This window comes from Thalia democratica, chromosome 4 (genome assembly GCF_965202585.1).
Source record: "Thalia democratica chromosome 4, ktThaDemo2.hap1.1, whole genome shotgun sequence".
Taxonomy (NCBI): domain Eukaryota; kingdom Metazoa; phylum Chordata; class Thaliacea; order Salpida; family Salpidae; genus Thalia; species Thalia democratica.
This window is the reverse complement of record NC_139168.1, coordinates 61,615,882-61,642,837: the sequence shown is the minus strand read 5'-3', so window position 1 is coordinate 61,642,837 and position 26,956 is coordinate 61,615,882. Positions and strand designations below refer to the sequence as shown.

General features: G+C 28.8%; 1 protein-coding gene across 1 annotated transcript; it reads right to left on the bottom strand.

The window, feature by feature from the left end:
* Positions 1–329: 329 nt before the first annotated feature.
* On the bottom strand, positions 330–25,468 carry LOC145833502 (poly [ADP-ribose] polymerase tankyrase-2-like). Its single transcript, XM_082940673.1, has 23 exons — positions 25,257–25,468; positions 23,194–23,400; positions 19,496–19,678; positions 19,066–19,227; positions 18,805–18,913; positions 17,092–17,272; positions 12,880–13,081; positions 12,346–12,546; positions 11,231–11,335; positions 11,015–11,062; positions 10,535–10,768; positions 9,490–9,690; positions 8,810–8,968; positions 8,406–8,554; positions 7,606–7,705; positions 5,661–5,871; positions 4,661–4,830; positions 4,080–4,219; positions 3,370–3,517; positions 2,979–3,117; positions 1,956–2,138; positions 1,496–1,623; positions 330–1,198 (listed from the first exon to the last, which is right to left on the bottom strand). Exons 1-23 carry the CDS (start codon positions 25,413–25,415, stop codon positions 1,136–1,138), a joined length of 3,582 nt encoding a protein of 1,193 aa, XP_082796799.1. The 5' UTR covers positions 25,416–25,468; the 3' UTR covers positions 330–1,135.
* Between the last annotated feature and the right edge of the window lie 1,488 nt (positions 25,469–26,956).

Here is a 26,956-nt window from a genome sequence, read left to right as displayed (position 1 = left end):
TGAATGTGAATATTGTTAAAAGTCTAGGTTTTTTTAGTGATTTTTGTTTAAAATTCCAGGTTTTTCAAGGTTTTTTCAAAATTTCCCAAATTCCGGGTTTGTCCAGGTTTTTTTTTCCTAAATTGTCAAATTCCAGACTATTCCAGGTAAAGTGGCAACCCTGCATTCATTCGTGCAAAATATTTACTTTGCCAATGACACTAATAATGAAAATAAAAACTTATTATGTAGGTAGACAACTTCTGAAGAATCCTTACTGAAACATAAAAATTAGTTTGATTATAATTGTGATGCTACGCAAAATAAAATTAAACAAAATTTATTCACGAAAATGATTAAAACATTCAAACAAAATACTTTTAAATGCAAGTCTGTTATTGGTCCGTGGACAAAAACAAATTAAACGAATTCGAACATCTAAAAATAACGAACAATCACAAACTACAAACGAAACTTTCAAAATTTTATATTGAGCACCTAACGCTTAATCGAAAGTGTTAAAACTAATAAGATAAAATAAGGTTTATCGTAAACAAACATTTACAAAATTAAATGCAGTTAAACTTTTCTTTTTAAAATGCATGATGTTGTTGTTGTTAAAGCATTAACCGAGTCATGTTGTAAAACTTAGTTATTAGAAAAAGTACTAGTGTATTCTAGTGGCTATACAACTTATTTTTGTATTTAGGTTAAGTTCTTTTGGAGGTAAGTTAAGAAACTATCAGCTTAAATAATCTTTTAAATTTATAATTTGAACCGAGTATTTAAGAAAATCTCTAAAATGTTGTTTTTTTATTAAGAAAGATTTCATAGTACAAATGCTACTGTGCTTAGAATTAAAAACTTATATACTTAAAACCTCAAACATTTTAATGAATTAGAAATAATATGTGATAGTTGTTTTCAACTACCTTAGCTATATTTGTAGTAACATAAAGTTGCATCAACATGGCTGCAGCCTTTGAAAAGATGTATTTAAGCCTTTGAAAAGCAGTTATTTCAGGAAAAAAAACGTCAAGTAGCTTCTAAAAAAATGGAAACATCACTTTATTGGATTTTCACCAAACAATCGCTGCGTCGTTCCCAGCAGAAAAGTTCAAACAGATTCAATGAAATTAATACTTTTCTATCACTTTCATTCGTTAGGGGGAGATGACGGTTTTACTATTTGGTAGGTAACGAGGTATTCCGGGTAGGCCTGAAAAATAAACAGTTATTTAAACTTATTCTTCCAAAAATACTTTAAATCTGTTAGTTTTACAAACAAAGTGATTTTTACAAAAACAGTTTATACAGAATACTTAACTATTGGCTTCAATAAAATCATGATTTTTAGAAATTAAAATTAGTCATATGTAAGTTAAGACACGGTACTTAATGTGGACAGTAAAAGTAAAATATTATATCAAAACCAGCAACTGAATTTACTATTTTAATCGTAATTTACCTCCTGAATGTCAACGATATAAATATTTGGTAAAAAAAAAATTCAAACCTGTTCACCGCGGTATATGACGTACTCGGCGTGGCAGAGCCCTCCCGACGAAGGCCTCCCGATGACCGAGTGGTGGCCCGGGGGAGCGTGAGCCATCTTCATCGCTGAAAACTGCATGAACGACTTGCCTGTTGAACGTGTGTAGTGTGAACAACAAGCACTTTTTCAGTAAGTACCATATTCGCGCGGCACTCGTAAGTTTTCAAACAGCCTAACTTAGCTTTTGATTTAGGTGCATGCGTTAAAATAATGAATTTCAGTTAGATATGAACATATACTTTTACTTGTTTTAAAGCATACATTTATTAACTTAAAATTCACTATTTAAACACAACAATCGGTAAAAAAGGATCGCTCTTCAAAACTGTCGTATCTACTTGGTAGTTAAAACAAGCTGCAACTGCGTCTTATAAAAACAAACAAACTGAAGTTTTACACTTAAAACTGTAAACATTCATACCGAGCGTGACCCTGCAGAATATGATTTGTCTCGGGCACACGTAGCAGCTTCGGTCCTTGTGGAGGGGGCAACCGGCGCCACCGTTGATTCCGTACACGTACTGATTGGACTTGCTGCTGTTCTCGGCAAAGTATATGCCGGCTCCGAACATGCCGCCGATGCACGCGTGCCTCTCGTCGAATCCTGCGTGGTTTTATGTGGAAAATTTCTAAACAGCAATTTATATATATATATATATTACATAAAATGAACAGGGTTGCCACTGGTTTTTGGAAAATTTTATCCAGGTTTTCAAAATTTCTTCCAGATTTTTAAAATTACACGTTTTAAGGTATATTTTCAGTTTAAAATTAAGTTTAAAGTAAAATACTGTGTTAAATAGTATAACAACATTGAAAATATACTGTAATGCTACTTTAAATTAAATTTTGGTTAAAAAAATATATCTTAACGATGACAATTTTTTTTTATAAATATGATAAAGCTTTTGTGTCAAATCAAAGTTTTACTATTTAAAATGTAAAAATAGTTTAAATTTCCAGGATTTTTAGTTATTTTTGTTCAAAACTCGACATTTTTTTCAAAAATTGTCAACATCCAGGTTTTTCCGATATTCCGGGTTGTGTGGCTACCCAAAATGAAAAATTAAAAAAACAATTATGCTCATTGCTACAATCATCAGTTATACAATAGTAGTAAACATATATACTGCTGTTTGAACTTAAGGTTAACTTTCTTTCAGTTGTCATTAGTTTTGATTTTTATAGAAAAGAGTACACAAAGTTAAAAAATGCAGTAAAATAATATATTAGCAAGTTTCTTGTTGACTTTTGTTGTTCAATTTATTAAAGTTAACTCATATCTATTATACAAAATATTCTTATTTGGACAAACTTTAACACGTGACCGAGTATTTAAAATACTAGTACAATTATGTGACTGTAAATTTAACTAATCTCTAAAACGGAATAAAAAACAAAGCGTCCCATGTTTCAAATTACACAGACTAAAAACAATCGAAACCTTTTTGAACGATGGCGCTTATGAAGGGCGAGCCGTGAAAGAGCATTCTGTCGTTGGAATGGCCGTGATTCTCGTCTTTTATCTCCGATCTGCGATGGTTCCATCGGTCCCTCAACTTTTTGTTCACCACTTTCTCTACCTGTGTTGAAGAAACATAAAACTGTTAGAAATTTTCATTAAACAAGGAAAAAAGAAGTAATAATTTTTAAAAACATGTAAGGTTGTATCTTAATACAATAAAAATTTAAAATTTCATATAGATAATCTTATTGTTTTAGTAATATATTAAAGTAAATTATTAAAAAACCATAAAAATAATTAGTAACAACAAAATAAAAAACAAACTGAAAAAAGTTGAAAAACTTATGTTTTTATGGCAACCAAATGCAACCTTGATAATTTTGTACGAGTTGAACACCCCACCGGCGTTGCCACCGTCCCTGTGTTCCCTGATGGTCGACTGCATCTCCTCCACGATCGACTGGTACTCCTTGTCGTCGCTGCTCATCTCAACCAGTGTTGACCCCTGCGCCGAGTTTCTGTGTTGGGAAAGCACCGGGTTTGATTTTTTTTTATCACAAAGAGGATTTAGTAGATAGTTGAAAGTTATTACAAGAACGTTGTATATCTTTTTTGTGTTGTTATTTAGACTTTTAAGTGTTTCAATAAAATAAATAACTTTTTACGGCAATTGTCTTTTCAGTTCAAGTTTAGTTTTTTAATTTAATTTTTATTCGTAAAAAAAATTTCTTGAAAGATTTTTTTTCAAACGTCTATAAAACCAATTAGTTTATTAACATCATAAATTTCAAAAATATGTATATTTTTGAGTTCTGCAAAATCAACTACATAATCAAGTACTTTTTGTACAATACAAATTATATACATATTTAATTTATTCCTAAAATATACAAGACAAACAACTTTTATTGATAAATTGTATACTATAAAAGTTTTATCAAAAAGTTTTGAAAATTTATAACTTAATACAAAATATGTTAAACTGTTATTTAAATAGTATTGAAACATTTAGCGTATTGTACAGCTTATCAAAGCTTTATACATTTCTATATTGTATAAACTACAAGAATTTACACAAACTTAGTAAGCATGGGGGTAGAAGCATCGTCACCAGAGCTTTGGTTGTTAATTTTTTCAACATATTTCATGAATCTGTGTCGGTCACCAAATGCTGTTACTCCTACTTCTTTTAGTTCAGTGTGGCCCATTTCGCACAACACCTTTGAATTTAAATTCTTTAAATTGTTCGTTTGCTTTATAGAGTTAACTACTACAAATTAGCTAGATCTTTTTTTATACCTCAAGTATGATTTTAAAACTTCTTTAAACTATTCATTATCAATGGGTGAAAAAAAAAAGAAATTAGTTAAATAAAACTAAACAAACAAAAATTTTACTAAATCTTTATATTTCCAAAATAGAAACTAAAGTTGTAAGTGCTGTATTTTGTACTTGAATTCTTTTAAAGCAACTTTTCGCCTAGGCTATTTCAATTATCAACAAAATGTACGGTATATGAAGTATCTACTCTACCTTAAATAATTTGTTTAGCTCAAGCTTATTTATTAACGAAAAAAGCAACACTGGACTAAAAGTACAGTTGATAGAAAAAAATTTAGTCTTTTTTTTTTTAACTTTTGAAAATTTAAACACTAAAAAACCTCCCAGGTGATTTTTTCTTTTGTGAATATTTCTCCGTACTGTTCGGTGAAGTCCAGCTTGCTCAGAACTTCGTTGATGTCCTGAACAGTGGATTTTGATTGGTTCAGATCGTCACGTGACCTGCTGGCACTTCCCGCACAAGAAGTTCGCAAACTCTTGTTCAAATCATCTGTTTTATTTTTAACCAACTTTTAAACAAAAACTAACAAATTAATTTTTATATCATTTATTTGTTGTACGAATTTAAAACATAGAATCAATAAGTTATTAGTATAAATAAGTTCGACGCTTAACAATATAAACAAAAATTTTATACAAAAATACATGACAGTCGAAAATAATTAATAAAATACATTGTAATTTCTATGTAACTATCATTAATGGTTTCTAAACAATTTCAGAAAATAAAACTAAACCATATTTATGTTGTTTAGACACAAAAAAAAGAAAAACCGTTTAAGAAATTACTTCCTCATTACTATAACTAGAAATGTATATATCTTTGAAAAAAACTGTATTTAAAACACATAAAGCTTGTTTTACAACACTAGTCTTAAGAAAAACTTAAAGTCATGTATTTCTACATGTAAAAATACTTGTAACGTTATAAAAAATATGTTAGCTTCTCAGATTTGAGAAATGTTTAAAAGTATAGAAAATTCTCTATAGAATACTTTTAAATTATTATTAGTAATAAAAATATTTAAAACATACAATAAACGCATTTATGCATACTTGTTTAATTAATAAGGTTATTTTACAATGATATTTCAGTACTGCACAAAGTTAAAACTTTTTTTATGAAAAATTTGCAAAATCATTCTCTTTTAAATAAAAACGGAAATAGAACCGCCAACTCAAATTATAAAAAAAAAATTTTACTGATGTTAATCATGAACTTTATTATAAAATAAATATACTACATCAATATTCTTAAAATGACTTGAAAAAAAAACATACTCAAAGTTAAATGTGAAAAAGTTGATTTAGATGACAAACCGTTTTCTTCAGACGAAACCAGCGAAGGGGTTTTCAGTGGGGGGAAGGTCGACTTGGTTGCCACGGCCTCCCCGCTCGCGTTGCCATGCGAGTCGTGGTTGCCCTGGTTACCGGGTGACGACGTCACGGTCTGCTGGAGATGGGGCGAAGCGTCGATGAGCAGGCACCTGATGTCGTCCTGAGTCGTCAGGTCCAAAGCCGTCTGACCCTCCTGAAATAATAAGTTGATTTACTAAAATTTTAAACTATAATATGGAAGTGAATGCTATAAGTTTTTGTGAAAAAAAAATCTAAAAGCGTTTTAAACACAACACTTGAACAAACTGCTTAAAATTAGGTTAAAAACATTATTAAGCTCAACATTAAGTTACAATAACAGCTTTTTTGCAAATCCTCATAGCTTGTAAGTTTAAAATATTTTGAATAGTTAATAACTGTTTACAGTATTAGTTATACTATTTACACAATTAACATAAAAGCAGTTAGAAGCTGGTAACCAATAAGTTAAGTTAACATAGTAGTTTTTTACAAGTCCTTGCATTTTGTAAATTTGAATTGTTTCCATTTGCAGTGCTTCTTATGTTGTTAATATAATTAGTATGAAAACAGTTAAAAGCTGCAAAACCAATTTGTAATGCTTTAAAACTTGTTTGTTAACTTAACAAAAATACTCTAACCGTTGAAATCCAGATCCCGCCTGACTAAATGATATTTTAAAAAGTACACGATAGTTTTATTGTAACCTTTCAAAATATTAAAAGCTGTAAAAATAAAACAACAAAGTGACAAATATACAAAAACCAATCACAATATAAGTATAAACAACCATACAAATACTATTAATAACTTTATTATTGTTAAAAAATAAAATACAATAATTAAATTATTTTGTAGTTTTTATTATTTAACTTGATAAAATATCAGATGTTTTCAATAAAAAAACATAAGTAGCAATAGTAATGTTTTATATTTTCTAAAGAAATAAAATTATCAACAAATTTTTAAAGGACTTCACCTTAAAATTTACCATTATATTGTGATTAATTATGCAATTATATTTATGTGTATTTGTCCTTTATCATTGTTTTATTTTTTAATTTCATAACTTTTGAAAACTTGCTTTGCGGTAAAACCGGTAAACCAAAGAAGCTTATAAAAAAGCAATAACATCTTTGTAACTATACTGATTAGTCTGCTAGCTCTGTCTTAGCCTAATTATATTCTACTAAAAACAAAAGAATAAAAAATCCTATGTTCATAATTATTACATCTTATCAAAAAAAGAAGACACTATAACTAAAGTACTTGTTTAAAACTTGAAAGCTGAAGCCATCACATTTTATTTTCAAATGCAGAAATTTACGTGAGTGCAACTTGCTAATTTAAATAATGCATAACGCGAAACCCTGCGGCTGACTTCGAAAACTTCGACGAGCAATTACTTCAACATGTGACCAAAAAACTAGCGCAAAATTCAATCTGAACAAAAAACCATCCTTTAAATTCAAGCTTTTTTCACATATTTTAAGAATTATGGCAGTAAAATGCACGCTGCAAATTCCTCACATTCAATCTTAATAAGCCATCGAATTTAATATATAACTTTTATAATAATGCTCACCTAACCACACTGTTTACGAACGGAACTTTTCAAAGCTTAATCTTTTTGAACTATTGTTTTTGAACAAATGGTTTATTTTAAAATTATAAAAAAAGTAAGTATCATATGACACGTCAAAATTTTTTTTAAACTTTAAATTTAATACTTTCTAACAACGCTACAAATAAATGACTAGTATTATATATACAAGAAGTTTGCAAAAACATTAACAATTTGTCTTAATCAAAACTAAACAAACATTAACGCGTAGCTTACTATATTAAACGAATTTTCTTTAAATTTTTTATAAAAAATTGAAGCAAAACCCTTCTCAAAACACCAAACCTGATTTTTCATGAGCGGGTCGGCGCCATATGACAGCAGCAGCGTGCACAGCTGAGTTCTTCCCTTCTGGCATGCTTCGTGCAGGGGGGTGAAAGCCCATCTGTCAGTTCAATATGTTACAACTGGTAAATATGTTTCAACCGAACATAAGTTTCTAAAGGTTTGTTGTTTAAGATTTGCGTGTTTATCGTTCACAGTTTACTAACGACATTACAACTATATCAAAAAAAAAAAAATGGATACAATTTTTTAGTTTCCTGTAAATACAATTTTACGTGTTATTATGCACAGTCTGTAAACATTATGGTTATAAATATAATCATGGTAACAACTTTATGAGTATAATTTGTAAGTAACTTCAATAGTTAAAAAATATATTTTAATGGAAACATCATTTATATACTTCCAACTTTTAGATTAATTCTGATCAGATATAAGCATAGTCTGTACAACTCGTAACTTGAAACTTGAGAGCTGAAATAATGTCATATTATTTATCTTGTAATCTAGTATTTTTTAAAACAAAAGCTGTAAACTTTACGCAAAAAATACTAGTTTCAATATGCTGTCACAAGTGTATGTTCTCAAAACCCTGACAAACAAGTCGCATTAAAGATTAAAGCTTATTACAGTAACTTAATTCTTGAGTGTACATTTTCAACACAGTCCAAAAGTGCCTGCCTAAGAAACACCACTCTGGATGGAAAACTGAGTTTCTAACACCAGCCTTCCAGCACAAAAGTACTCAACAGGAGTACCTGAAAAGTGAGCAGTCAAGATTACTTTGTATAAATACCAACCGGTCGGTAGCGTTGACGAGCGAGTTGTTGTTGATGAGCAAGGAGGCGATGTCCACGTGCCCGTACGAGGAAGCGTTGTGCAGCGGTATCAGCCCTCCCTTGTCCTGAGCGTTCACGTCGGCACCCTGCTCGATCAAGTACTCTGCCACCTGAATATAACAGTTGTTTGCCATAAAAACACTTGGATCAGCAGTTATTTTAACAAACAAGAGTGACAAGAAACTAGCGATAAGAAATATGTTTTAGGTGAGTTGACTCTGCTAACTATGAAAACATTTAAAAATTTTGACGTGCGTACAAAAATCTAACACCGCTTAAACTAAACTTTTCCAATTTAGAATATAATCAAAGCTCCAATTTATAAAGTTTTACAACAGACAATTTAAAAACATTGATAAAAACACCTCATAATTGTTGTAGCCGGCAGCAAGGTGTAAAGGAGTTGAATTTCTTCCTTGTTGGTCGGTGCAGTTTATGTTGTCGCTCGTGCACAATTTCTGCACCCTGGCGAGGCATCCCTTCTTTGCTGCATCCAACAATGCTGAATCTCCTCGCAACAAATCCTGCATGGTTTTCAAAAATTAAAACTAGTCTTTTTTGCGTATTTTACAAAGAACAAGTTCACGAGCTTAATTAAAACTTGGAGTTTTTCCTCTTTTCAAAGGAATTATATAACTCTATGAAGAAAGTTATACGTGATCTAATGAACTCAAAAATATATTAAGAAGAATAATACTTCCATTTGTTTTTGATAGAAATGCTAAAAAAATTAAAAACAACAAACATGTTAAACTTTATTGGTTACATAATGGTTTAATGGTTACATAAAACTATTGACCTACCTACTAATTAGTATAAATCCGGAGTAAAATATCATAAACGTCATTTACTAGTCGAGTGTATATTAATTTCAAAAAACATTGTATAAAAACATACTTATATTTACTGTTCGTCAACAAGAAGGTATAAATATTTTTGTTCATGCTTAAATTTTTGAAAAAGTGTTAACAACTTACAAAATTGTTTTAATATTTAATCCTTGTGTCTTTATATCCAACACTTTCAGAAGCTACCAACAACGAACCTGTATGTCGGTGTCGCCGTCCTTGACGAGGTCCAGCGCCGTGTTGCCGTCCCTGTTCTTCTTGCTCGGGTCGGCGCCGTGCTTCAGCAGCAGCTTGCAAATTTCGTACTTTCCCTTGGCGGCCGCTTCGTGCAGCGGGGTGAACTTCCACAGGTCGGTCACGTTCACCGCCGCCCCCTGCCGAACCAGCAACTCCGCCACCTGCGGGGGAATGACGGTGATAAATAATACAAAAGCTGCAAAAGTTTGTGTAAAGACAAAATTTGTTTTTTGTTTGGGTTTTATTTACAAAAAGGACCTTTTCTGTCGAACTATCTGATTCTATTTGAAAGGATTTTATTATTCAACTGAGGATATCGTTTGAATTGTTTCAAACGAGTGATTCATTGTGTTGACAGTAAAGTAGTTATTCTCCTTATTATTAAATCGAGAACTGTTATTGTAACCTCTAAAACATGGTTTCCCAAACTTTTTTATAAATGGTGAATATTTTCAAGCTGTTTAGAGAAAATAAAAAAGCTATGGCTCCCAAGATTACTCAACAAGATTACTCAAAAATCAACCATTAAAAACACCTAAGAGCTTTTTTAGCTCTTCATCTGCAACTCCAGAATATCTAGTATAAGTTTTAAATTATGACCTCATGGCCCCCCTTAGATTCCTTTACTGTTCATGGGCCCCTGAGTATCTGTCATAGCCCTCAAGGGGTCTACTTGGCCCACTTTGAGAAACCCTGCTCTAAAGTTAAAAGTACAGAATAGTACAACTTGAAGCCAGCTCATACAAATATGTGGTTAGGTTTCTTGACGATAGAGCTCCATTGAAGTCATTCACTTAGGTCTGCACAATGTATGAGAGGCTTTCATGTTTATAAAAAACTGCTTATACTTTTGCAGGTCACTAGAAAGTCTCATCTCATCAAAATGATTTAACTCGACTAAAGCAATTATTTTAGTCAAAAACTTAAGCCTCATTGCGAGGTAAACTTTTAACTAAAACCTCTCAACTTTCATTCTTATATATTTTTATATGAGCTTCAACTAACTTCAAAATGTCCATACGAGCAAGCGTTGTGAAGCGGCACCAAACCGCCTTTGTCTTTGGCGTGAACGTCGGCGCCCTGCTGCAGCAGAAGCTCCACCACCGCCACCCTGTTGTACCCGCTGGCGAAGTGAAGAGGGGTGGACAATCGACCGGTGACGTCACGGCAGTTGACGTTCGATGACGTCATGAATCGCTTCACCAGCTCCAAATCGCCGCTCTTCGAAGCCTCCAGAAGCTGTATTGGCAAAACATTTTATAAGAATTGAAAAGAAAAAATTAACTTACTTTACAAAAGTTTTACAAAGCACTGTGGATAATGAATACGGAATAACTCTTTGGTAGTTAATTTGATTACCTAAAATATTATTGACGAAGTAAAGTCATTATTAGAAATAAAAACTAACATGGTTTTAAACTGCGACTTCAAAATTTTAATGTTTTATTTAGTCAGTATATGTTTTTTTTTTACATCAGATGTTACCTGTTCATCAGCTTCAGAGTTGGTGTGCTTGCCCACGTGATTAGATTGCTGAGCGGCGATTGGCTTGCTGCAAGAAGCATTGAGTTGACTTGCAATGTAGTCCTGAAAGCAATTACTTGTAAACAAAAGGTATTTGATTTTTAAAGTTGTTTGAACAAACAAATTGGTGTTAGTTATAGATAACAGAAATTAATGTTTTATTTAAATTTAGCTAACATGAATAATTTGCTGGATGCTCTCGGAACCCATTTGGAGAGGAGTGTAACCGTGAAGCGAAGAAATGTTGGGATCTGCTCCGTGACGCAGTAGTAATTGACAAATCTGTATAAAAAATCATTAAAATAAATTTTTTAAATCTTATATAAATTGGTAGTCTCGTTTAAATAAAATATTTCTTTTGATACTAAAACTATGATCGTGCCAAAGTAAATTAAAAAATATAAGGATGATAATTGATAAGCGTGGGAATATTAGAAAAATCTAATGAATGGAGTTAGTAAGATTAAGTAAGTATTTAAAGTTCTAGTGGTAACATTTCAGATTTACTGTAATTTTGTTTTATATCTCAGCTGCAAATAAGGTTCCTATTCTAAATTTAAAAAAAAAATCTTTATTATTTATCTTATTAATAAATTATTTAATAACTTTAATAACTAATTTTAAGTTTTGGATTGAGTTTTACTGACAGCAATTATCCTTATTATCTTGTAAATGCAGATAACTTATGCTTCATAAAGAAGTATTTGAAAAAATATTGATAAGCTTAAAAAATAACTCCCCTTTCATTTTTTATCACTGTAGTAAGTTATATATCATTAAGTGTAAACAATAAAAACTCAAATTAAAACTAAAACCTAAAACAATATTTTAATAATATGCATCAAGTACTAATGAATAAAGTAGTATGTAATAGAAAATAATAATAATTTGCTTTCTAAGTAAAGGCAAAAATAAAAAAGTCAGTGTAAGATGACATGAAAAAAATTGATTCAAAATAAACAAGCAAACTTTGAATAAATATTTGTTTACCACAAAGTAAAAAACATTATAATTTTTATTTAGGCCCATATATATGGAAAAATCTACATTAGTACTTTCCTGTTAATATTAAAATTTTAAAAAAAAAAACATATTAATCCATCAACTGTTAAAAACAACTTAAAGTTTTTTTTTGTAAAACTTTAAAACAAACTATAAAAGTCTGAAACAAACAAAAACTCTCTAACTAAATCCAACAAAAAAAAAACAAGCACAGCTTCGCTTTCAACCGACTCGAAACAAGACTTTTCACATGAGCAACGCAAAAGCGCACTGCAACGAGTCACACGAACCTGCGGGTTGTTGTTTTGCGCGCATCTGTGCAGCGTGGTCTGCCCGACGCAATCGATGGAGTTTACGTTCGCCCCGAACTTCAGCAGCAACTCCACCACGTCGATGTGGTTCTTGTCCACCGCCGCGTGCAACGGCGTCAGCAAGTCCTTGTTCTTCCAGTTGAGGTTGGAGGAGTCCTTGCGCAACAAGAATTCCGTCATCTGCGCAAAGTAGGCTTAAAGTTTATAAAAAAAAATATTGGATTGTAAACGAGACAACTTATTGGTCTTTTTATTTTTTAATTTTAGAGTTTTTTTTAAAGCATAAAAATCAATAAGATTAAATTGGATTAAGCATAAAATTCAATAAGATTAATGCTAATCAATAGACACTAAAAGAAGCTCTTGTGTTTAAAAGATTAAATAATAACGAAAAAAGTTAATTTTATATTTCTTAAAGGTGTACATCAAATATAAAAAGGTGTAGCTGGATCATCAACTCTATACATGCTAAATTACACTTAAAGCTTCAATTATTAACAAGTTTCAACAGACCTGTTTTCGCTTGGGAAACGGAGAAGACGCGGCGAAATGAAGCAAGCAGTCGTTGGTGAACGGGTGCACGAAGCTGATCAAGTCTGCAAACGACTCTGCATTCGATTGCAGCAGCTTCTTGCATTTTCCCACGTCCGCCTGCTTGACGGCTTCCAACAGCGTGTTGCCTTTGAACTCGTACACTATTTTGTCGGCCAGCTGCCTGCAACAGTGGAAGTTTGAGAATTTGCAAAATAAGATTTTATCAAGTGCTTTAAAATAAGTGAAATTTACTCAAGTGTATTAAGCTTTTAACAACATTGAAATCATAAGCAAGTTTACTGCACTGTTACTCTTAGAACTACTTGTCTTATTTCAACATATAATTTTTTGTCTTTACTTTAGCCTCCATTGATGTTTAAACTTTAAGTAAAAATTAGTACTTAAAGTTATAGGGGATTTAAAATAAATTAAAGATTTTAAAACTTTATTTATAAATGTATCAAATAAAATATACTTGAAGTCTTTGTAATTAAATTTGTATAATTTTTAGGAAAAAAAATTGTTGGAAATAAAAGAATAAAAGTGTTTCATTTTAGTAGTTGTACTTACACGCTTCTCTTACTTTTTTAACAAAAGTTAAAAATATATATATATATATAATGTATTATAAAATGGCAAAATTATTGTGAGTGCAAGAATCTGAAGTACTTAAAAAGACCATTCATTAAGTCCATAGGGGTCCAACATTTTTTTTACAAACATCAACAATAGTTTTTTTTTTTAACTTACCGTATATAATACAAGATACTTTTTATAAAATAAAAAAAAAACAATTAACTTCGGAGATATAACTGGCTATGTAAAATATTTTGGATACAACTGTATAGAATCATTAAAATTTATGGCCGATTTTCTTAAAATCTACCAGTAACTTCATTTTTGAACTTAGTTCAAGATTTAGAGAAATGGTTTATATAGTTATTTAACATACTTATATCAGCCTTAACTAAAAAAGAATGCTCAATTTACTGGGATGTAAAGAGCTTATTTAAATAGATTTATGCAAATTGTATATTTTATTCGCGACCGGTTTCGGTGGCAAGAGATTGGCAAGAAATGGTTTATTAAATAGTACGAACAACTTGTAGAAAATGAAATTTTAAAAAAGACCTAAAAGTTATACTACCAAAAAAAAGATCAATTATTTGTTCTCTACAAGTTGTACAAAATTTATAAAAAAAATAGTCTAAGAAAGTTTGAAAACAATAACTTAAAAACTAAATGAAGAAAAATGTTATTTAAGTAGTCTACTATCGACTCTTTAATTTGCGCCTCTTATAAATAACCAATTGAAGTCATTAAACCTAAAGAACCTATTGAACTAAATTACATATAAAAACTAAGATATCAGTCGTTTTTTACTGTTTTATAACTAAAATTAACTTTTGAGGTTAAAACGTTCAAATTAGAACACTTATATCTCAAATCTTCACTTTGAACTTTTATGTAAATTATAAGACTACTTTAAAAAAATATTCAACCCCTAATGGCCTGAAACTAAATATATGTAATATACCTAAAACATACTTTAAAAAACATATGATTTATTTCGATACTGGGTTGCCAAAGGTTTTTTGTAAATTTAATCAAGAATTTATAAATTTCCTCCAAGTTTTTTGGTCCAATTTTAGTGTAAATTTAAATTAAGGTAAAAAACTCAATATTATAAAAACATTGAAAATATCCTGTAAAGCTATTTTAAATGTGTTTTATTAAGAATTTTCTTTAATCATACATAACTCTTTTTATTCTTATTCTGTTTTTTTTTTCAGGACTCCAGGTGTTTTGGCAACCCTGTACGATATTATTCATTTAAACAATTGAAACCTATGCTTAAAATATTTCATAAAAAAAAACTAAATTTAATAAATAACTTTATAGCACTAAATTTAATTTCAAATAGAATAATATTTCTAGAGTGAATTTTTTTTTTATGTGCCATATAAATTTTTTTTCCACACTACTAAAATAAATAAAAAAGGTTATTACATTATATTTAAGTATAAAAATTGTAGTGTAAAAGTGTAGAAACTTTGTCTGCGTTTTATTAATTTTATTATTTACCTTGTTCTGACCAAAATATTAACACATGACTCCCAAAATTTATGTATCCTATAGGTAGTTTATGTATGCTTGTATTTGAACTTCACACAGACAAGTAGTTTACGTTCGTTCTAAACATTCTTGGTATTTGCAATGTAAACATTTATAAGAAACTCGTACACATTACGTGTGACGTGAAAATTCCTTCGCTGAAACTTTCAGCGTAACAACAACAAAAGTTTCAAATAAAATTAAATAAAATCAGCTACACATTCAGTTTTGAATCATCGAACTACTTAGTTCGTGTTTTTAAGGAATAAGGAAAAAAAAATGAAAAAAAAACTTCTTTGCCAGTATAATCAAAAAGTTGTACTAAAATTTTATATGGTTATTATTATTTTATATTAAACTTAAAAATTATATTTACATGCTTCACATAATTTTCTATATAAAATTTCATTTAGATTACCAAAATCTAAAGACAAAATATAGACAAATTACATTTTACATATAAATATTTCATGGGCCAACGCAACCGTAGTAAGTTAAAACCACAAATGGAATACTTATATAAGCTAGAAAAAAAATATTTAGATATTGTAGAAATAACTTGAAACTTTCCTTGAACTCAAAAATGTTATAAAGATACTCAAATGCATCAATTTTTTTACACCTACAATTACAACTAGAGATATAGTACTTTGAAAGTACTGAAGCAAAAACATTTTGTTCTTATTAATAACATTTTAAATACTAATTTTTATTCAATTATTATTTCAATACATCTACCATCAGATTAGTTTGTTAAGAGTAGAGTTTTAATAGTACACAATCTAAAACAGTTACCTATTATATATTTTTTAACTAGAACTTATTTAAAAATATAAACAATCGAAACAGTATACAACAAAAAAAAAGTTTGTTCTATAAATTTTTATTGATTGCGTCAGAATATTTAAGTTAAGTATTTAGTTGACAGCATTTATCACAATAAATAAAATTTTAAATATTTACAAAACATATGTTTGGTAAAAATAGCAGTAATTTTCGGAAAAAAGTACAACGCACATATATGAATATGTTTTTTTTTCAACGTAACTATACTTAATTTTCGTGACACCTGTATAAGAACGAACTGCTTTAAAGTAATGAAAAATTCTATTTAAAGTTTTAAAGTTTATGATTAAAATTTTACTTATAGTTATTTCCGGATTTTTAAATAAAACATAATAAACATTAAGTTTGATACCTCAAAATTTTTCATAAAATTCAGCACACTTCAAAAACCTAATTGACATAAAAACTACTAAAGTTTTATCAATAATTAATAAATTCGAGAAGTAAATATAAGTAGTTGTACAAAAATACAATAATGCTTGCTTTCAGTTTTTTACCGACTCAAAATTTAAACTAGTTTTACAACTTATCAAGGTTTAAAATTTTGTTTTAAGTTCAAATAGTTGTATACTTTTAGTAAACAAAAAAAAATTGAGTTTTCCACTTCATCTTTTATCGAGGAGAAAAATACAATTTTAATTAAGCAAAATTTTGTTACAATAGAATTTTTATCCTCATTGGGATCATCAGTTTTAATATTTATTATAATGCTATTCTATTTGAATATAACTTTATTGTACTCATTGATATGAACTATAGACTAAACACCATGTTAAATTATATGTAAATTTAGCAGTAAAATTTTAAAATTGTTTCTTACTTCCTTTATACTCATTATATTACAATAATTCTTTATTAACAAACAATAATATATTTTTATCCCATTAGTTCATCAAACTTTAATGGTGCAGTTTTTTGTTAGAAGACAACGCAAACAAGAAATAAAAAAAATTGAACAAGCACACATATAAATGAGTTAATCACAAACTACTTGCTTATTCAAAAGCGTTTCCAGAGCAAAACTTTCAGCTAATATTTATTATTGTCGCATTATTGAGGTCGCATTATACGCATTTTTGAGGTGCGTTCGAAATGCGTACATGAGAGGAAAATCCCTATTTTTCAGCTAACATACATTCCTTGTCGAGTACGCATTTTTGAGTTGCTTGAGAGGAAGATCACTGTTGTTCTAATACAAAAACAAACCAAAAAAAACAAAATAAAACGAACTTGTTAGCGGCCACATCGCAAGCAGTCTTGTTGTGGCAGTTGACCAAGGTGGGGTCGGCGTTGTGGCACAGCAACAAGGAGCAAACCTCAACCCGGTTCTTCGAAGCGGACTCGTGCAGCGGAGTGAACTGCCACAAGTCCACCGCGTTCACCTCGCCTCCGTGCTTGATCAGCAACTCGGCTACCTGTGAGAAGTTGTGGAAATATAAAAACTGTGCTCGGTAGTGTGAAAATACTGAAAAGATACTCCAAGGCTGCTTCAAACGTGCTTATTATTTCACATAATAAATGTTTCGTATTTAATCTAAATTTTATAACTTTACACGTCAAAACTCTTAAAGATTCAGGGTTTTTCAAGTTTTTTATTTTTTCAAATTTCAAAAGTTCTAAATATTTACTTTCTAAATTATCAAACTCTAGGTTTTTCCAGGGTTCAAGGTTTTTTTGCAACACTGTATGTATACAGTTAAAATTTTTTTGATTAACTTACCTTTTTACTTTAGTTTGAAATGAAATAAACTAAACTATCAATAAAAGTTTTTCAGATATTTTTTATATAGTAAAAATAAAATGAAGAGTAGACTTTACTTAGTAAAAATTTACGAACAGTCTGTAATTTGAACTTATATATCTACCTTAAAGATATGTGAACAAAAAACTCTTAAAAAAAATATGTAAAATAACATTAACCAATAGAATTTTCTTTTGAAGTTAAATAGTTTTTGACTTTATCATTTATTAAAATTTTAATTTTTATGTTACAGTCACACAGCTATAGTAATAACAACTTTCAAATTAGTAAATAAAAATACATAATCAAAGAGTTTATTAAATTCAATAATAAAACTAAAAAAGAATGACTTTACAAAATATAATAAAGAAAACCAAGTTTACATTACAGAAAGTTATACATTTTAATAATTTTTCAATTTCAATTATAAATTTGTCTATAAATCTTACTTCATGCAGCCTAAATAAATTATTCTAATGATTTTAAGTAAAAGGTTTTACCATAAATAATTTACGTTTAGTCTCTAATAAAAAGGTTAGTTGAAAGTCGTCTTGCTAACTTAACTTATTACTTAACAAAAAACATTTTTTATAATCTGTAATAAGAACAATACGATAAATCATAAGAACCAAGATTACTTTTTAAAGTAAAAAAAAAAATTGTGAAAGATATGTATTGAACTAAAATAAAACATTGAACTATAAACAAAAACAGATAATTAAGGCAACTCACTGTGAAAGCATTTCCGTGCAAAACGGTCAAATTATAGCTAATAGCAAGGCCGGCGAAAGTAATTGCACTATTATTACGTCACATTATAAGGCCGGCGTGTGAATGGTTCATTTAAAATGAAAACAGTTTTTATGCATATGCTTAAACTAAAGAAAAACTTAGCCATCTCAACCTGCTATATGCAGCATTAGTATGAGTTTATTATTGTGAACACTTTACCTGTGCATGAAAAACTGTGTAGATTAATCAACTACAAAGGTAAAATTGTTTTGTTTATATTCAGTATATAAACTTATAAACGTTTATTAAAGTAACAAACATTTTCAACTATTTTAAGCTAGCAGTTGAAGAAAAAAAACAAATGAGCAATTATAAAGCAAGGCCAAAACCATAACATACTAAACAACAAATGTTCTGACAACAAAATTACAATATTAATTCGTTTCCAAATAATGGCAAATTTATGAAACTCACTTCAAAATGTCCGTACGAGCAAGCATTGTGAAGCGGCACCAAACCGCCTTTGTCTTTGGCGTGAACGTCGGCGCCCTGCTGCAGCAACATCGACACAATCCTCGTCTGCGGTAAAATTTAACAGTTTATTGAAAAGTAAAGTATACTTATAGTTTAGTAAACGAATAATAATCTGTTAAACTGTGTTTTTAAAACTGCAGCACAAAAACACTATGACTGCGTAAGTCACACCACACATGTTTAAATTGAACACGAACCCGGTTGTATCCAGCAGCCAGATGCAACGGTGTGCTTTTCCTGCCGTCGCAAGCGTGGCAGTTTACGTTGAGCGGTGTCAAGTACTGCTGCAATGTTTGCTCGTTTCCAGTCCTGGCCGCTTCCAACAGCTCGTCCTTCTTAAAGTCGCCAGACAACACCGCCTGTGGCATTGTAAAGTTGTTGATTTTGTTATCAGATGTTTTGTTTAAATTGAGACTAGTTAAGTTTTATGTTATAGCACATTAAACAAATTGAAAAGTTTTCAATTGTTGAGTTTAATGTTAAATACACTTGTTTATGCATATAACTCAGACATGTTTTTAGTTTAAGAAAAATAGAATTACTGTAGAAAAAACATCTTATTTGATAAACAAGCTGAGGCGATAAACATAGCAATCAACTAATGTGATAAATTGTCTAAACACAAACCTTGACGGTGTTATCAGCAACGTCGAAGGGAGTTTTGTTGTCGGAGTTGTTGACTAGCACGTCGGCTTTATTCTGCAGTAGAACCACGCACACGTCCACTTTTCCCTTGATTGCGGCTTCGTGCAGCGGAGTGTATTTCCAATTGTCCTGCGAGTTTGCGTCCGCTCCAGCTTTCAGTAGCAACTGAAAATATTTCGTTTAAGTTATATTTCAGAGCATTAGACTATTAATAATCTTAATAACAACATTACTACTATTATAAAAACAGGTTCTATTCACATTAAATTCAAAATATTTTAACTATCGTTATATTTTAGAATAGCTAGACTCGAAGCTATTTTAAAACATTTGAGTAAACCTAAATTGCGTAAGTTTCATATTTCCCATAACTATAAGTTAAACCTAAAATTTATTCAGTATACATTTTAATTTCTAGAATATAGCGAAAGGTGTTTACATGATTTTATGTACCAATTAATTGCTAATAACAAAACTTTTTTCATTTAAACGGTTTATTGAGCAATGCTTTCAAAATTTAACTAATTTCCTTGTCAAAACAAAATAAATACCCACAAAAATTAATTAATCCGTTGATTTTTTACGTTGATAAATAAGTCAATAGTTGTTTATTCTTTTTCAATAATTCATATGTTTAACTTTTAAAATACAAACAATTAAAGTTCGAAAGTATCATAGGCTCCTCATGGATGCCACAAAGTAGAAAGGCAAAAAAAAATACTACTTTCCTAAAAATCTATATTTTATAACTTTTGAGTAACAGTTTTAAACTTTTTCATTTAAGAACCTTTATAAAAATTCAAAAAAGTTATTCTAAAAGAGTATATAACTAAATTCAAGTATAAGTAAAAAAGTTGACTTTTTTCTGCTGTTGGTCAGAAAATAAAAGCTTTTTTTTGTGCTCAAAAATTTTTGAAAATACCACATAGAGCATTTCCTTAATTTGTGGTCTACAGCTAAAAAAATTAAAAAGTAAACAGATACTTAACTTTTTTAATTATTACAAAACTGATAATGAAAAAAGGACACATAGAATTGTAAAAGAAACATTTTTCAAAACTAAATATATCTGTTTAGTTATTTGAATTTGCTATTTTTTATAAAATTTGAACTAAAGTTCTTACTTCAGAAAATAATTAATAACCAATAATCTTGGTTTAAAAAAAAAACATAAAGTAAATATTAATAAATAAGTCTTACTGGTTACTCACAATTAAATAAAGAAAAAAGTAATAAATGTTTTTTAGGAAATAATTAATTTTCCACAATTGGTTTTTGAGCAATTTATTCAGACCATATGAAGTGGTAAAACAGCAAAACGATTTTATTTTAATAATATACACTACTGATTATTAAGATTATAAAAATTACATTTCAACGACAATATCTGTTACGGGCAATATATTTTCAAAGCAATGTAATAATAGAAGTATTTAATAGTAACTTCTGTAAATATTTTAAGTTTGAAAACATTTTGTAAAATTTGAATTTTCTTAATTCACCTTTATTCATTTAAAGTAGGTATGTTAGCAATACAAAACACTTTTTCAAATTTTTATTCAAGAAAACGTAGAAATAGTTCAAATCAGTGCAGGGTTTCCTAAAGGTGCAAATAAATAGTACGGGGGAGGCAATTTAAAAATTTTCGGCAGTCATAGAATTATAATATTTTTGCTTGGTATTTACTGGTTTTAGCATGCTATTTACAAGAATTCAAAACGTTTTTTGAAAATTGTTTTAGGTTTTCTAAACTCCTTCCAGGTTTAAAAAAAAAAGTCTTTGTCAATATTAGTTAAAAAATTAAATTAAAAGCATTAAAATGATTCAAATAGTATGAAAATGTTTAAAATATACTGTAATGGTATTTTAAACATGCCATATAGTGAATAAAGTTCTAAAAACTACATTTTTTTACATGAAAAACTCTTTATATCTAATTTAAGTTTAATTATTTTACATGAAAATTTTTTTAATAATCCCGGTCTTTTAGATTTTTTATTTATTTCAGGTCTTTTACAAATTTATTTCGAATCACTTTTTGTTCTAGGATTTTAGGTTTTTTGTCAATCCTGCTTTAAGTATTTTGTCCTGATCAGGGTTTGTGCGCGAATTTTTTTTTTATTTAGCCTGATTGAGATTAATTTAGCCTGACATTTTTTCAAAGTAAGGGAAATTCCCTTTAGAAGTCATTTTAGGTATTGGGGGGGTCTTGATTAGTACTATTGTAGTCTCCGACTTCAACTAGCTTTATCTCAAAAACATTTTATGCTTTAAAAATCAGCAAAAAGCAAGTCGTAGCTTAGTTACAACTCAATAAAATAAAACTAAATTGTGAAAAAGGAGATTTACCCCCCCCTCCCTATGCCCTTAACATAATAAATTCAGTGATAAGTTTTAAAATAAGTGTTATATCTAATCTATTACTAGTGTAAAAATTTAATATATATTACTAAACATAATCGTTCAATTCAATTAAGCACTAAGTAAAAACATTATAACCAGAAAATCTATAACAAAACAACAAGCAGTGTCATGTTTTATTAAAATTTAAAATGAAACGCTTACACGAGTAATAAAATAAGTAAAAAGTGTTTATTATAGTACTTTGACTAATACTTAAATTTGATTTATAATTATAAATCCTAAACTCTAAATAAATATAGTGATTGTTGATGTCGTATCAAATAAAAAAAGTTTATACTTAAATAAATAAAAAAACTTTAATGTTTTGTTATTGTAAAGAAAATGAATTGTACCTAGAATTTGTACTCCCACAAAACTTAGTACTTATATCTTAAAGCTAAGTTTTAGTGTTGTGAATATCTCTAATAACTTTAAACAAACAGTAAAATATATGATTAAACTGCTAAGAGTTTTGATATAAAAATTATTTGGTAAACAGTCTTTAAATTAGAAATTAAAACAGTTCAACCAACTAAGCTCTGAAAAACATAGATATGTAAACAAATTCAAACAAACAGCTTAGTTGTTGAACTAAACTTTAATGTAAAAACTGTATTTTTTTTATAAATTTTCATAATTATGCCATATATAATCTACTCAAAACAAAATAATGAAGATTCTTAAAAGTTTTTTAGAGATTCAACAAAAGGTTTTAAGCGTTTCTTTTTACAAATACTGACTGATTTTGATTTAATAACTGAATCTTTATTTAGAAATAAATTCACATCTCAATTTGATCTTAAAAAGATTTCTCAACTTTTTTTAATCAAAAATTTTCAAACATTTGAACTGAGAAAAACTGAGATTCTCAATTTTTTAAATAAAAAGACTGATTTAGCCTGACGTTTTTCATCTTTTTTCAAAAAAACTAATTTAGCCTGACGCGCACGAACCCTGCCTGATGTAAATTCTAAACCTGGGTTTCACAAAAAGGCCATATTAGGGGGCAATAACTAGTAAGAGCAAGATCTAAGAAGGGATAATATCTAATAAAAGAGGCAGTTTTTGGAACCCTGCTAGTAACTGTACAAAAATCAAAAAAAAATTATAATTTAGATTTAACTATTAAAAATATAAATTTAAGTGTTTGTTAACAATTTTTAGATTAAACAATATTTAAAGATTCAGAAATTATAAAACTGTAAAACTTCATAGCCCTTCAAGAATACAGTGGCAACAATCCTATAAACAAAAGTTTTTCAATTTTAACAACTAACAGTGACAACATCAGCATGACCAAAGGAGCAAGCGTTGTGCAGAGGTATGAGTCCCCCGTCATCTTTTGCATGCACGTTTGCACCGTATTGCAGCAGATGCTCCACAACATCTTTTCTCCCAAATCCTGCAGCAAAATGCAGCGGTGTTGATTTTCTGCCTTCCATGTCTCTGCCGTTAACGTTGCTAGTTGTTACCAGCATTTTTACCTGAATACAAAAACTTGATTAAAAACTGTTGCTTAAATATAAAGAAATACCAATACCATTAAACTTAAATTAAAAAACTTAGTCTTTTTTAAATGTTAAATTAAAATGGGATGAAGGTAGTCTTCCTCTTTTGATTTTAAAGATCAGACAGGATTGAATTTTAGATAAACAAAAACAAAAAATGGTTAGAACCATTAAAAAAACCAGTCTCAATCTTATACAAAGGCTTTGAAGAGATCTTTTGTTTATTAAAAAACAAACATTTTCAATTCTTATTCAAATAGAATCTATTTCTATTTGATTCTATTAGAATAAGAATTAAAATGTTTGTTTTTTAATAAACAATTGTTATTTTGATTTTTTTGCAATTTCAGAAAAATCAAGTACTTAAAAAAAAGCTTAAGGTACCATATCTCAAAAAGTAAAAATATTAAAAATATCTATACAAGGTTGCACTGGCTTTTTCAAATTTTTTTCCAGATTTTTTAAAAGTACACATTTTTGGGTCTATTTTTAGTTTAAAGTTAAGTTTAAGGTAAGAAACTGTGTAAAATGGTGTAAAACCATTGAAAAGATACTGTAAAGCTACTTTAAATGTTTTTTTAATTTAAAAAAAATTTTGATGATGACGAAATATTTTTTATTTATATGATCGATTTGAGTCAAACCAAAGTTTTACTACTGAACATATGAAAATTGTTAAAATTCCAGGTCTTTTCAGTGACTTTGTTCAACATTCCAGGTTGTTCCATGTTTTTTTGTTGCCTAAAATGTCAAATTCCAGGCTTTTCAAGCTTTCCAGGTAAAGTGGCAACCCTGTATATAAAAATGGATTGCAACCTTTTCAATTATTTACTGAAGTTTTAATTTTACATTGCAAAATATTACATACTTTCTAGAAGATATTTATAAAACAAGTACAGTCACCTCTTGCAAATCTATGCACTAGTTTAGCTACAGGCTCTTGTTTATTTACATTTTTAGAGTACAAAATTTTTAGTATTAAAAACTTATGGTATGTATTGAGTTGCTAATATACTTAGTTTCAACATAATATTAACAAAGTTAAACAGTACTCTTTCTTTATTACACTAACACATGTTTCTGTGTGTTAAACATTTTTGCACAAGGGGACTAAATTGCACAAAGACACTTTTGCACGAAGACACTTTTGCACAAGCAGATAACTTTGCACTGACACTTTATTTTTTTATAATTTTTGTTTTTACATTTATTTTACTATCATTGTTACCCCTAACTTACCCTCGGTCAGTAACCTTTTGTTTTTTATTCACTGTTACCCCTAACCCCTCAGTCTTTTAATAAACATATTTTTTAACTTTTTACAATCATGATCATATTAATCATATCTAAAACCCCTTTTTTTATTTTTCAAATGTATACCAAATTTTTAGATATGGCATTTTAAATATTTTTTAAGAATTTAAAGTGTCAGAATCTGAACTGTCACGTAACCATTTTTGAGTAACTGTAAATTTATATATTTTTAAATGTTTCTATTTATAATTCAAAAAGTCTTTAAGATATAAAATAAGAATAACAACATAAATTACTTTCTATGTAATAATATGCTACCCACAGTTTATTAAACACACTAAATACTATGGGTACCAACTAAAAGAGTGTACTTTAAAAATTTATCCATTTTTACTAATGTTAACTCAAGGCCATTGGGTAGTCAATGCATTTCTTAAAAAAAAATAAAACTGACTTTTGTTTTAATACAAAGCAGTAACTGAGTAGATTTATATATATTTATTGACTACTTTTAAAGACATTTTTATTAAAAAACTAACTTTCTGTTTTACTTGCTATATACTTTATGAAAAACTAACTTTACTAAGGTCACCACTTCTACATGCATCAAAAAGTTGTCTAGATGAAGCTAGAACGGAAGCCTGTTGATTGGATGAAATAGCAGCAATAGTTGGACTTGAGTTGCATCCTGAAACTACTCTGCGCTTTTTGCCAGATCCAGACGTTGGAGATGACATTTTTGTATATTTAATTTTCTTTTTAAGTCAAAAGTTCATGTATTTCATAAGTATTTTTTCTAAAGAAAACAGTATAGTTAAATAAGTTTTAGGTTTTTATACTAAAAACTACTTGGTGATAACTAATTAAGGCCATAGGAGAGGTGAAGACATTTTCTACAACATTTAACATCTACTTTTTTATGAAAGCTTGAAGTATGAATTACAAGAAACGTTTTACAAATTAAAACAATCTAATTAACTGTGAAGATGTAGAAAGTTTTGTAACAAAAATTCAATGCCACAAAGTGGGAGTCCAACATTTTTTTTTAAATATTGACTCTTATATAAAAGCTAATAGCTATATAAAAAAACAAGCCAGTTTGTATAGAACATAAGACTTTATTTAGTTTTTAAGATATAGACATTAGTATAAAAAGTTTTTTATACAAACGTATAGACTGCAATTTTCTCAACATCAATTTTCAAAAAAATATAAAAATTCACTAAAAATCTATATTCTTTTTCATTTTTTGAGCTAAAGACCAAAAACTTTAGAAACATTCCTTTTATAGTTTAAAAGAACTTGAATTTTGGGTTGTTTTCTAAATAAAAATTTATTTAAAATAAACAAAAAAATATGTCAAAGATTTTATATTTTTAAATTAAAAAAAATCTGCTTTAAATAGATTTAATTATTAGTAATAGATTAAAATACAAAAATTTGAATTATCTTGGTAAAAAATTAAAGGAAAAAATAGATTTACAGTGAAATTGTCTTTTTTAGCTATTTTGGTTTTTGCCTTCTATTAAGAACCTATTGAATTCATTGACTTAGATTTAGGTTTTAATCAGTTTTTAGCTTAAATTGTCAAATTCCAGGTTTTTTAGCAACTCTGTACAGTTGATATTTTGTTTTTAATATCTGACATATAAAAATTATTAAAAACACTAGGTTAAACCAGGATTCTAGGTTAAGGGCTACCTTGAAAATGTGATACAAAACTCAGAACTTTTCTTTAACTAAGAAGACTATGCCAAAAATGTAAATTTACATAATTATTGATAAATTGCTATTTTAATAAAACATTAAAATTAAATGGTAGAGAAAAAAATAACAAATCTTGAAAATTGAATCAATTGTGGAACACGCCAGCCAATTGGACATCTATGTCACCAACCCCAATGCCAGACTCCGTTCCAAAGAAAACAAATAAGTTTCTTTATCTAGCATAGAATAAATTTTAGATAATTTTAAATTGTCGTTTTTTATTAAACTTGAATGTTTTATGATTTAAGATAGTTTTTTAAATAGCTAACTAATTCTGTAATTATTATTTTTTTTTTTTTTAAAGGTAGAAAAACATCAGAAGAAACCCACTCTCCCCTCTACAACGATAAACGTTTTCTGAAGGTCATGCAAGTGAGTTTCAGCTCATCACGTGTTATTCCACCTGCCCTATCTTTTAAATTTACTAAGAAAAAAAAAATTACTTTTTGATTAAAAATAAAACTAAACCTGTCTAAAAACAAAAAAAAACAAAACAAAATTGTTTAACTAA